At 36.1% G+C, this 14,071-nt stretch overlaps 2 protein-coding genes across 17 annotated transcripts in view; both read left to right on the forward strand.

The window, feature by feature from the left end:
* The window catches only part of ATP8A (ATPase 8A), a 79,678-nt gene extending 75,556 nt beyond the window's left edge, over positions 1 to 4,122 (forward strand). For 10 of the 11 annotated variants that reach the window (XM_053743645.2, XM_053743651.2, XM_053743652.2 and 7 more), the window contains one exon: positions 1,025 to 4,122. In XM_053743645.2, the coding sequence (XP_053599620.1) occupies positions 1,025 to 1,122 (98 nt within the window). In that variant the 3' untranslated portion in view covers positions 1,123 to 4,122. The remainder of the gene's footprint in view (positions 1 to 1,024) is intronic. The other variant, XR_008404606.2, reaches the window with a different exon arrangement.
* A 1,015-nt stretch (positions 4,123 to 5,137) lies between these two features.
* The window catches only part of LOC128669136 (phosphatidylcholine:ceramide cholinephosphotransferase 2-like), an 82,908-nt gene continuing 73,974 nt past the window's right edge, over positions 5,138 to 14,071 (forward strand). The window contains exons 1-2 of one of the 6 annotated variants that reach the window (XR_008404612.2): positions 5,138 to 5,344; positions 5,778 to 5,880. Coding sequence is in view for 1 of the 6 variants with exons in the window: in XM_053743664.2 (XP_053599639.1) it covers positions 6,389 to 6,479 (91 nt within the window). In the remaining 5 variants the exon portion in view is untranslated. The other 5 variants (XR_008404609.2, XR_008404607.2, XR_008404608.2 and 2 more) reach the window with 5 other exon arrangements.

The following is a 14,071-nucleotide window of genomic DNA, read 5'->3' on the forward strand; positions in this document are numbered from 1 at the left end:
GGATGTTCGCCGTTCCCCAACTTTCTATACTAATTTCAAATTACAATTTGTACGAAGTATCATCGGGAGCTAACATGGCATTGCAATGTTAGTCTAGTTCAAGGCCATTGCCCTATTGAACTGTAGCGGTGGTCGTGCTATTATTAGAAATTAGAAAGCACAGAAGATGGACTTGCTGCTTTAGCCTAATCGTCTGCCTTATTGCCCTTCCCTTGTGAGAAACAGGCGACAGCCAGGGATGTTATGGATGGGAAATCTACAACATTTCAATATAATAAACTATTATTATTTATGTCTACCATCGCGGGCCGTGTGCTTTGTAGCGCATATTCAGTTCGTCTCGGTCATACATCGAATGCGGATTGATTGACACGCCAGATTTGTGACTGCAACGGGCTGAACACACGCTACAACTACACGGCACACAGTGGACTAGTTGGGATCACGGAAACGATATTATTTTGGACTTAACGTTAATATTGCGTAGTTTTCGTGTGTATTAATTTCAAAAAAATAATAGGCATAGGTACCCTTTGTTATGTTAGCAATTTAAAGGATCTACACGCGCGAATTGACTATGTAGCTTGACAAGGCACAAGCAAAATTGGTCATAAAGTAGTCATTTTAAGACTTATCCGAAATTATTTGAATCTTTTATAGTCAGTCTACAGAGCTCCATAACATTCCTACAGCACATAGACACATCGAACACGCACACAGACGCACCGCATCGGCGTCATAGACGCACCTCCACATCTTAGACACATTTAAAATAATCTCATTTGCCTAGCGATGCAAAGGAAAAAAGGTATTCGATCATACACAAATTGTTACATGATTTGTGTTTACGGCACAATAGATCACACGCAGAAATTGCATGAAAGACTTCCTAAAATCATTTTTATTAAACAAGCAAGCAATTTGAGTTATCGTTTTATAAATCGATCACAGATTCACAAAACATTTCGTATTCATTACGTCATAATCTTTTTAGGATATCATGCTAAATTGTGTTATGTCGCAGATGGGTTCGCATTCTCTCAAGAAGAGGGCGCCAGCGTGTCGCAGGCCGACGTGATCCGGGCCTACGACACCAGCCAGCCGAGGGCTGGGCGCTCCTGAGCTGACCACAAGCGCCGCTCGCACATACACACCGTGTGCTGAGTCACCTCCTCGAGGCCACATCGCCTTTATTATATACGTACAAATGTTATGTTTGGTCTTCAAAACATCCTACTGTTCATTTAATTCGTTCACATAACTGTTTTCATATTAGGTTAGTGACCAAATCACTGTGGCTTATATGAGGAATACAGTGTATTCTGTACTTAAAAAGACGTGTAAGTAAAAGTTATTATACTGTGTTAATATAAATAGGATTATTTATTGTATACATTAGATGAGACTAACTGTGGTACGTTATATGTAGTTTCGGTCACAGGGATCATTGCGCCCGTATGCTGCCCGCTAGATGCAAAAAAATATTGTCACAAAATTGTGCTTTACTCACGGCTATAAATGTAAACGAATTGATAATTTCACGCATATTTCTCCATGTTTTCAACGTTGATTATGCTTTATGGGTAAGAGGTATTACCAGTCTTATACTAACCTAGAATATACGTAAAGTATTATTTAACTAAATATCGGGCCAAAATGCCAAACAAGTAATTTGTTATGTAATAGATATTACAATTACAGCAAATACGTACCAGTTAACTGTGGTTTTGATTGTTGTTTAAAATATGATTTTCCGTTACGATATGAGCTTTTCAGAAATATATTATGTGTTCAAAGTTGGAAAATGTAAAAAATACTTAGAATATGTAACTGTTCTCAGTTGCACTGAATTGTACAAAGGACAGAGATACATTCATATATAATTTAATCTTGTTAAATAATGTATATTTACATTGAGTGCGTTATAAAATTTGTTTGTAATAAAAATATGTTGCGCTTGTGAATTCTAACTCTCTTATTACTCTGTAGTCTGCGCAGGACGTCAGTTTGTTGATCTTATTAGACAATCAATACTAATATAAAGATTCAGTGAGAAACGTTATTAGTTCAATTTTGAAATAGATTTTATACGTATGTCGGAAAAAGATGTTTATGCGTTTAGGTGGCATGTTATTTGAGTATGTAAAAATGTATGTTCCTAACTATATTCAAACGGGTTGATCTTCGTCACAGTTTTCTGTAAACGTTTAATGTGGATGGTCGATAGATGATAACGTGTTGTAGGTTGCTCTAAAGACATATTTGATACATTAGTTTTTACAAATAATATACGCCAACAATACTGTTAGATTACACCATCGATCAACAAAAGGAAAACAATACCCGCGATTACACGCTATATCAAAAAAAGCGAAATTATTTTCTGAAGTTTATAAGATATTTAAATTATTTATTATTTTTTGACAGACTTATTTAATTTTGCATTAACTACGAATTACACGATAATAATATCATAATAAGGCCGTATATGGTGGTTGTAAAGTGGTCCTTTGTAGTTGTGAATTTGATAAGTTATGCAGTTTTAGTTTGCTGACTTTTTATCATAATATTTAATAGAATCGAAATGTAAATGATAATTCTGTAATATTATATTTACTTGAATAAATTTAAGTAAATCTGTTTATTAATTAACGATTTTGTCGTACGGCCAATAGATGGCGGCTCTTATTTTGTCGTGCTGTTATGTCGTCAAAGTCCCGATTGAAGTTAACAAAATTGTCCCCTACTTAGAAATTATTCTCTAATATATAGATAATATTTTCTAAAAAAAAAAGTATAATTGGAATTTTCGTATATGACGCACGTAGATCTATCGTTCGATAGTGCACCACATTCATCGGCACAAACTTGTATTTTATCGCTGCAATTTCTAGTCAACGTCTGTAGACTGTGGGTAGCGATGTATTGCTCATTCACATAATGCCAAGTTCTTGAAATGTCTTATCTGTGAATATCGTTTTCAATTTTCTTGCGTGCGCTGTTTTGAGCAGATCATACAGCGGCTTGTGCCCGCTTCAGTCTCAATATTTAGATTTCAAGTATAAATGGAAAGATTTCGTGATAAATAACTCTATTATGAAATTATTATAAAGGAATATATAACTGTATGTAATGACATTTAGCGAATATGGTATTCTGTAAATAAGCGAACTACATCTGGCACACAACACCCGCCCGTGAAGCCCTTTTTTCTTAAGTCTATAAACATAGCCTAATGCTATAATTTCACCCAGATCTTATTTATCATATACAGATAAAAGTTTAATATTTACTAAATTATTGTGATAATATGTAACTTATAACTCGAAGCTAAATTTTTCAGAGTCTTTACAAAAGTCGACTGCTAGTGGTTTTTCGAATGACTTGTAACTGATATGATATTTATCACATTATACCTCGTAACAATTATTGTTAACTGTTGTTAACTCGACTAAGGAACGAGGTGGTGTGCGCAGGCACCGCGCCTTTACAGTATACCAGCCCGGGTGATCCGACGCAAATAAATTAAATTATATAATCGATGTAAATTAACTTTTTTTTTGTCTTTCGAAACAAGTGGCACACAGAAATGTATTTACACGTTAATCAGCCCAAGGACGACATCATTAACGAGGGACTCGGGCCGCTACAGTACGTGATAGTATTCGCCTTATGGAAATTTTAATAAACTATTTGTATTTTATTTCGGTTAATGTACCGTTCCTTTCATCACAAATTAGGCCCATTGAAGTCCAAGAGAAGTGAAAAAATGCAGATTGTTGCTTAGGCCATGAAAACCAAATTTCAGATGAAAGTTTTCGTTGCTCTTGAATTTGTGAGCCCTTAAATAAGGGTTTGCTTCAAAAAAACTTGAAAGTGTAAAATTTTATTTCTTTTTTGGAGAAAATCAAAGCTTGAAGTCATATTCGTGTAATACTGGGACCAATGCGGCTGTTATTGTCGAGTGTGCATTAATGGATCTTTCCCTTATAATTATGTCAAATTAAATTTTGTAGCTGAGCATATGCGCCCGCGCCGCCTGCGTCGCCATCTTAAGAATAAGTGAACATGTGAATGTAACAGATATGGATAAATTATATTATTTGTTCTCGTTCTTTAAAATGTGTTTAATTTTTCGTTACCAAAAATCCAATCTACAAATTCCCGTCACAAACTTTTGTATATGCCTATGTTACTCATTATTCTAGATTATAGGTATACTGGACGGATATACAGTAGAGTTTACATAATTTGCTGTGAACGAGTGACACACACATCGACCGTCTATGAGAAGAGAACAGACTATGACGTCTATGAGAAAAGGAGTCGGCACCTTCTGTTTTTCGTTTCTAGACCAGCAAGATGTAACATCATCTCTAAGCGATTTCCCGGTTTCTTCCGTGGCCACCGAACGTCGGAGCCCATGGGTTCGCTTGCCTACTTTTTCTTCTGAAATATATTTATTTACAACTCACATTTATCATTGCAGGCGCAAGCATCACAGTACAGGTAACTAATTTGCCACAAATCCTTAGTAGAACTCAGATGACGAGAGCACGAACATTTCGTCGTTTGTATTAGAGCTTTTATTTACCACAATTAAAACCAGCAACGTATGCCGAATTTGTCAATGTTCGGCAAATTGTATCGCGATAATGTACAACCGACATTACAATGAAAACATGTCCTGGAGCAAGATCATCAACAGGTATAACTCTACTATGGCAAGTATAATTGGTTGCCACCGCCTCGCCCGGGTAATTAAAACAATTCAGAACAAACATTAGTGTCCGAAGGCAAGTTAATGGAAAAACTTCCATTACCCTCGTGGCAATTTTCATGTAGGTAGGTAGTTTTCCACACCTGTGTCAGTCGGCTAACAATCGTAACAAAATTAGAAGTGGACTAATTAACTTTAAGGTTCATAAATATTGATCACGATTCTTGATTTACCGCGTATATTTTTCTTAGGTAAAAATTAAAATGTTACAAGAAAGTGAAGAAAATAAATGGGGGTCTCTCTCTCTCTCTCTCTCTTAGCTGTCTATATTTTTTGTAATATATTTTTCTTGAATATCTCATATGAAGGTAGGTCTATACCTACCTACATATGAGATATTCAAGAAAAATATGTTCGGCGATAGTGTGTAGCCGGCATTAAATGTGGCGGCATCTAGGTAGATACTACAAAGTACCTACCTATTTAGAACAACATAAAATTAGTCGTCTACCAAGTCGCACAATAATTAAAAAGTTAACAATATTGTCTTTGCAAACTCAAGTTGCCGCCATGCCATCTGCACGCTCTCGTCTGATCTCCGCTTCGCCAACCTTTGTCAATATTGTGAGTAATACAAATATATACTTAGTTGTTGATTGAAGTCGAATCACTTAATTATCATTATTATTCGTTTGTTATACCAACTAAATAATAGGGAATAAATCAATAATTACACGTATATCCCTCAGCACCGGCCCGTACCTAAATAAAAACTTGAAGTTTCAAAGGGTAGAAATTAAAAAACAGAAAACGGCGATAATATATTGTATATGGACTGGTTTATTCTAGTCTAGAGCAATAAAAACCGTACGCCACGACGAAATAATATTGAAACCCTGTAAATATCTCGATGGTTATCTATTGCCTCAGTTATTCCATAGTTATTTTATTGTGACAGTCGGATTGCTATTGTTATGAGACAACCACAGAAAGCAGAAAGTTATCAACGTTAAAAAACCCTGCAAAAAAGAAAGTTAAATTTTCATTTGTATTGCAGGAAGAAGAGGCGGAAGTCACACATGGACGACGGATAGTGCCGTTCTGAAGCAGTCCACGGCATTGGTACTACGACTAACTACACCTTGTGATGGACATGTCACGTAAGTTGAAATTTTTTTAATTAAAAATATCCAGTAAGTGTAGGTAGCACTTATTTCAAACTCCCTAACAAAACACGTGAATAATGAACATTTTTATCATTATGCCCACCATTTTTTTGCTATAACGTCTGCCTGAAAGAAAACCCTGAACGAGGGTAGCCCTGATTGCAACAGAAGCTAGGGCCGGCGTCAGGTTGCGTGCTATCATCATTATCAGTGATATTAGCGGCCTCAGGGCCGTCAGGTGTGGTCGCTCGCGCACCATCACACCGGCGTCAGTGCCTTGCAGTGCCTTACTCACGACGGTCGTGCCTTCACGTCGCTCTCCACTCCGAACTCGATACGAAGTTAATTTTCACTTATCGTTTGATGTAGCCGCGTTTGTTTACAAACGTCGTGTAGGAAATAAGTGGGACAGTGTCAGTGCGACATGTTCTTACCGGTTATGTGACAGTGAAAAGTTTTATTTTACTTATTTGAAATAAAAGTGCCCGCGCGCGTTAGCGACATGGCGCGTTCGCCGCGTCGCATCGCAGCGCATCGCCGCAGTCGCAGCCGATCGCGAGAGATCGCTAGGATTCGCACACTCAACGCTAAAGGTAGATCATGCTAAATTGATGTTTGCTGCAGTCGATAATTCATTTTGTCAGTTTTCAATTGCGAAGTTACCTATAAATAGAGAAAGTTGAAGACGAAGTAACCAAGTTATATGTATTATAGCTTCACCTGCCGTATTAGTCTGTCAGTTATTCGACACAGAGGTTACCTAACAGTTATCTCGTAACTTGCCAGGATACGACAGTTACATTAAGTTAGCTGTAGGCGCATGTGCACGTATTAAGCTACAGTTAGGTATATTATAGTTCTGTTATCGCGAAGGCTCCAGTCGTTAACAAATACAGGTTACTGATAAACTAATTATTGTGCGGCAGAATTGTGGCTTAATTGCCTTTCTAATTGGTTCACAGTATAATATGTAAGGTACCTACCTAATTTAAAACACTATACTATACTATATTTTGAGCGCCACATTGACAAATCTTGTTAAAATTAAAAAGAAGAGTTTCGTGTAAAAAAAATATATTGTGTTACCACTAGAATCACAAATGTTGTTTTAGCTTTTATTCAATTTTGGTAGTTTTTCTACAAACATAGGTATGCCTGTAACTAATTTACAATCATACGAAACAACTTATGCAATATCGATATGTGCCTACTTATTTCATTCACCTGACAATCTTCACAATACAAACTATGTAAAAACAATTATCTGATGATATTGCAATAAAGTGGAACATATATATAATAAATTTATAATAGGTATGTACATAAATTTTCAATTTTGCATGTTGCAATAACTTTGCGTTAATCATGATTTCTTCTTCTGTTCCGATTTCCGATTGATTACATTAGATTTATCAGATTTACTCAGATTGGACGTCTTCAGCTGTATTCCTCTTATTTTCGTGACAATCATTTATAATTAAGTAATGTCGAAATTTCTGGCTCTCGTGTGTAGATAGCGCACGGTTGTGTTTATCTTCTTGTGGCTTACTGTTTCCGCAATTTGTAGTAACTTATGGGTTCTTTAGACATCATCATTTTCTTTGCTATTCTCATTATATGGGGCCGACGCAATGTGTTTTATCTTTCCATAAGTTTCCATTTACTGAGCGTTAGGTTTTATCATTTATCGTTATATTCATTTGTTTACACTAGAGTAGGTAAATCCACGGATGTTCCTGAGATGTTGATGTTGTTGAGATGCATTGATGATGTTGTGATAAAAATGTCTACATTTACCGAAGCAGCTAGAATCCCGCAAATGCTTTACATTAACTTCAAAAAAAATATATCGGAACTCGGAATAGCAACATGCGACATTCCTGCACCCGACATTTTTCCAATCACTGCTAAAATTACTTGCCGGTCGTGACAAAAATATTAACTAAAGTTACCCGTTTCTCACGAACATATTCGTGGGAACACAGGAACAGATACGAGATATATACCGTAGTTATTACGCGTGAGAGACTGTCAACAATATTATCAGTTGCCATAAATAATAATTGCGAATATTAACATAGATTGAATTAAAGTAGATATGATATTTTTCAAAAGGATTTACCTATATATTTATTATACATATACTATATATTTATTTTTCGACGAATATATATTTTTTCTTTTTGTTTTGGCTTTCAGTTTCCCAAAAAAAAACATGTAGGTATTTTAACTAGTCTTATTTCTTAAAACTCTGCTAGTTAGTAGGTAGGAAGGCAACTTTTCTTTGCAAGCGATATTTGTTATTTTGGGAGCAATCCCTACAAAACAGACGTAAACATGATAAGTAACTACTTATCATGTTTACGTCTGTTGTTTATATTGTAAATATGCAAAACTCGTAATTCAGACTAAAATATAACGACTACCAACATTCAACAAATACGAACATATTGCAACAATATTTCTGCGCAACTAACATGCACAACAACTAAATGGGGAACCACGCGGAGATGGGACAGAGATATTTAAATAAAGTTATTCCACAAACAACTGTTAATGTCGAATAATGTTAAAGATGGCAGAATTGCAAAGACACTTATCTATGCATATTTAACCAGACTCGCAAAAGTAATTTTTAAAACTGTCGCATGTCACCAAATGTCGCATTTCTAATATTTGTAGGATCGTGGAACCATTATGTAGAGCAAAAAGCAATTTGAGTATTTCTTATCTTTTTCTAACGCTCGGTAATTTACTGCTTTATTATTCTATAATTGAAGTCCGAAACATACATGTAGGTACCATTTCTCCACGTAGAATACATTATTACGCTACAATCCAACAAGTCGGGAATGAAGCCAGGCTGACCGCCGCCGGCCCCGCCTTGACACCTTTACCTTTTTACGCCAAATTGAGTGGCTTTTACATTACAGTTTACACGCCCAATTACAGCGGTTATGGCACTGTGTCCGGCCTAACACAACCTGAAATATGCCTCATATTCCATTTCTTGCATCTATATTCAACTTTAAAAAACAATTTCGAGCCCCTCTTTTAAATTCTCAAAAAGTATATTGTATAATTCGTCGCCGGTAGCGGTTGCTGCCACTAAACTTTTTCTTGTTCTCTTCGCTCTTTTAAAGGCGGGTTTGTAGTTAACTTAAACCTGTATGGCGTCACTTTAAGTATATACCTATTTTCCTTAATTTTGTGGTACCGTTTCGTACACTCTTTCGAGTTACGTCTGGAAGTTAGTATATCACCTTATGTGTACTGAGATGGACCTTTTTGTATTGCTGCAACACAGACACTTCCTATCTTAACCTTCTATCATCGTATCTGGAGTGTTGATGCTTTTTTTAAAATAAATATTTTATTTATCTAACCTGATCCATGTTTAGAAAGGTCATCACATAGATAGAAAAGGAATATATTAAGGAGACTACAAACAACGGAATTTTATGTCCTTACAAACATAACGCAGTTTGAGTGCAGCTTTCATTTTCACCTGACATCATCATCACGTCGACTGGGCAACATTTATGAGGAGGACCATTTCAAATTCAATACGTTTTATAGTGGCACTAATGTGCCACTGATTATTAAAAATAATGTAATAATTGAAACGCAATGCAAAAAAAAAAAACATTTGTTCTGGCCAGTCCAAACAGTCTGACAGTAAGTCTAGCAAGACTTTGTTTTTATTTTATTTATTTAAAAACTTTGTTTGTCAACTGGACGATACATTAGAGTTGTCAACAAGTGGGGTGGTTGGTGCTACCGAATCGATTAGAATTTGAAGGCTTTATGGCATGTTCAAAAAGAAGTGAGATCTCGCGGCTCTTCTATGTAGTAACATAGATTATGTTTGATTTTATGCCTTACCAAAATCTCTAAATTCGTGTAAGTATCTCTCTACTACTTTGTAAACCTTTGTCGATTTACATTTTTAACCCAACTATAATCAATTACATATACTTACATGTTAAAATTTAAATAAATGATTACTCACAAATGCCTTTAAGCTCTTACATGTTCATATCACCAAGAATCTTAATGATTAATAGTGTATAAACTGCGCCTCACGTCTCACAAATAGTGTAGTGTTATTTTTTTATAGTATCCGAGCTCATTGACACGTTGCGTCATACTTACGGCACATCTCGGCTTTCTCCGGAGCGCGCCTGCGGGCCTCGATCTGAAGTCGTGACACGAAGTCAGACTACTTTGAGATTTATATGATCGAGAGGTGGCTGAAACTTCCTTTTATTACAAATAAACAGATAACTTTTGAAAAAGTAAAAAAATGAAAAACCTTTGAATGTTTATTCTATTTCAAATTTTTTGCATAATTACCTATGTGAAAAATAAAATACACAGGTGTAAAACGACATATCTGTCTCGTAACCTTGACCGTCAGTATCCTGCCCTTGCGCACTACATCTCCGAAATATTTACAGCCGCCTGTCGTATCCTATCTTCCGCGGCTCGGCGCGCTCTGGTTTCTCCCGTCGATTATATCGCAAGAAGTGGGCAACGGTCCTGACTTTTTCATACCATACAAATCGCAAATATACCATACAAATCACAAAACCTGATTGATTGTAACGCCCTAAAAAAAATATACTCAGAAGGGCCGCATCTCCTTGGTCATATGGTCGAAAAAATAATTCTATTCTCAAATATTCAATTCTACCTATATAACGGCAGGTCTTTAATTATGACAATACGCCACCGGGCGTTTTCAAAGAGGCCAATTTTGGTATCAACCGCAAAATGCAATATTCTCATAGTAATCGTTGGAAAGCGCTCGTTCAAATTCGATTTGGCTTTCCGGCGTGTTTTATTGACAATAAACTTGCTGGTCCAAACGGTATGTGGTGTGCCTATATATTGTGGTTTAAAAGATATTTAGCTTGTATCTCTATTTTACTTATACTTTTAAAGTTACTGACTACGGCGAAACGAGATGGTTGGTTATATATATGATGTTTTAAAAAAAACAACAATTTACATATGTAATAAATAGAAAAAGTAGAAAATACTTTATTTACTTTTTGAACACACTAACACTATTGCGTTCTTAGACTGGTTATAGACTGGTCTTAGACTCATATAATGTCTCAGGGCACTGAGTTCCTTTTGACCGTGTCACCACTCAGTGCACAGAGATCCAAGTTGAATCAACACTTCGTATCAGGTATGTATCAATTTCACTATTTTTATATAGTTTGTTCCAACGGCAAAACATAATTTTGCCTATTTGATTTGCCTATGTTTCACAAATACATAATTTCTTTCTTTCTATTTCGACAGAACGAAGAATTTTGAAACTCGAAATCTAGAAGTAGTTCATTTTTTTTTAAACTATAATCATAGCATCCATGTCTTGTAGAGCTAGATGTAGACTCTTGTATTGTCATTATAGAGTAGAGATAAGTCAATGGCGGTTTTTCTGCCGGACAAAACTTGTTTCCAACAAGCAACATCTCTTTGAAAAAAATAATGGCTGAAAAATATATTTTTATAAATCTAAATTCAATTAGAAAAAGATATTTTAAAGTCTTTGAAATTTATTAATAAAATCGGCACATAAAGATAGCAGCTTCCTGACACAGTTTATAATTAAAGCGGTGAGTCACGCTTGCTTCCAGTCCGGGTGTAGCAACAGGTAGCCGGCTTCGGGAGTTATCCTGTTAGAGTTATTGCATAACGAGCGATTGCCCGGGGCTGTAGTCACCGTGGAAGTTGTGGGATAAACATATCCCGTGTTAATCCCATTTATGGTTTCATAGGTGGATTAATGTATCGGAAAGTTTATTATGTTTAGTCATTTCATTTATTCGTAAAAAAAAAATCTAAGGTCATTAGTCCCTCTTTCTTGATTGAGATTACAGAGATTATAATATTTAGAAGGTAGATAATGCATCACGTCTATCAATCACACAACGCGAGTCAATTCTCTTTTACGATTTCTCAAAAAGATGTAGGACGAGCAACGTTGTCTTCGCTCTCAGATACAAAATACCAAAATTGTAACACTTGTGTCACAAGATCACTGTTTTCTGTGAAAGGAGTGGTTTAATTCACTAAGTATTTGCCTGTAGGATTAATTGTGACAAATATGAATATCATGCATGTTAATAATGTGCATAACAAGTGCTAAAAGTGCATACAGCCTTATTACTAAAACATCGCGTGAAATCATGTTTGTTTTATTGATCGCCCGCGCAGTCAGAAAATAACGCGCGTATGTGATTCATGATCTCGGCGTCATACAGCAGATTCAATTAGAGGGCTGTCAGTCTGTTTGTATACACCTTGATTTTGATCAGTTAGCTATGTTCCGCGAAATTATGATACAACAGTGGTCTTATTGTTGTTTTTGTGGATACGAGGAATCCTCAATAGCTATAATTGTGTACCTACTTATTTAGACGAACGCATATTGTATATCAGCCCAAATCGTTGTTGCGTATAGCGCAGACTAAGAAATATTTTATCTAACACGAAGTCGCTGGCGGATACATGGCTAGCGGAAACGTCGATTTATTTCTTTTCCGAATGATTCGACCCGTGAAAACTTTTTTGACTTATATATTGACCATCATAAAATTCCAAGAAATATACCTAACCTATAGATGCATTTTCTTTCTCTCTCTACGGAATTAACCTAGAATATGCATGTTGTATTTATCAATATGCAAAGTCTAGCTAATGCATATTGGATTTTCCTCATTACTCACTGCGCTCGCGCTTAATATTTGTGCGTTTATTTTGACGTGTGGCTGTGGAATGCTCCGTCCAGAGATTTATATTTATAAGTTATATATAGCACCTATACAAAGAGCCCACTCAACAACCAGGCGTAAACTACTTTTACCTTGTTTTTCAAACTATGCTGTTATCCAAGATGATAATTTTAATTTTTCGACATGGCTTCTGCGGATTTGAACGAGCTAAAATGTTCTAAAAATGGAGCCTAGTTAGCAGGGAAGTGCGTGCACTAATTTCAAATAAATATAAGGCACGCCGAGCCATGCCGCAGTCGGTGTCTAACCTAATATAAATCTGTGCTTCAACTACGCGTTAGTGAAGTCATGTTCCATATCGGCGGTTATGTCGAGAGGTATGCAACGTCTCGCGTGTTTAAAATTCTTGCACACATCTGCCAGCCCAATCTGGCTTTTATTGTGGGATAGTAGTGGGATTAGGTTTAGTTTTCGACATGAAGCTTTAGTCGATGTTGGAGCATCGGCGCCGGAGAGGCAGATACGAGATATGAATAGGGAAGGAGGAAGGCAATTGATCAAGCTGTATGAACTCTTCACATAAAACACATGTGAGGGGCCCGACGAGACGAGACGAATGCATTTGGTGACCGCACCAAATGCATTCGTCTCGCAACAAACCGTTTGATCGCCAGTTCAAGCAATAAGACTGATCAATTGTGGGCAAAGATCTGACAAGAAGAGAGAGCGTTGCTTAAGAATTGGAAAATTTTGTGGACGCAATAGAACATGTTGAGCATTGATCGGAAGAAATGGAGGGACAATTGATGGCCTTAAACTTAAAGTTTATTTATTTTGTCAAAGTCATAAGACTTCTCATGTATCAATTTGTAAAACAGGAACGCACTAGTAATGACTACACGGCCATTACGATCAAAGCGGTTCTGTTTGGATTGTAGTAACAGCGCCGCGCCGTAACTAAACTGGTGGTGCTAAACCCATAAATTGTTGCACTATTTAAAGTAGTTCGTTACAGTGCGGGCTGTAGTTCACTTTATGTCCAGTTTCAATTCCTTCGATTGATGATACAATATATGTGTATAACAGCACTATATAACATACTAGCGGCCCGTCCCGGCTTCACTCGGGTAAGATAAAAAACCTATGTTATTGCCTATGTTACTCCTGAAGGTTTCATCTGTCTCTGTACCAAATTTCATTAAAATCGGCTGAGTAGTTTTATTCATTACAAACAAAAATACATATCATTTCTTTATGTGATATTAGTATGGATAAATTGCATTGTATTGAACAGAAAAGGCAAATGTTTATTAGAATTCTTATAGTTATTTTTTTCACATTTCTTGAATTTGTTGAACAAAAACATATCAACATTGTGTGCGGAAATTTAAAATTTTCCTATATTATAAGGACTGTTTCAAACATAAACCGAA

Source organism: Plodia interpunctella, chromosome 4 (assembly GCF_027563975.2).
Source record: "Plodia interpunctella isolate USDA-ARS_2022_Savannah chromosome 4, ilPloInte3.2, whole genome shotgun sequence".
Taxonomy (NCBI): Eukaryota; Metazoa; Arthropoda; class Insecta; order Lepidoptera; family Pyralidae; genus Plodia; species Plodia interpunctella.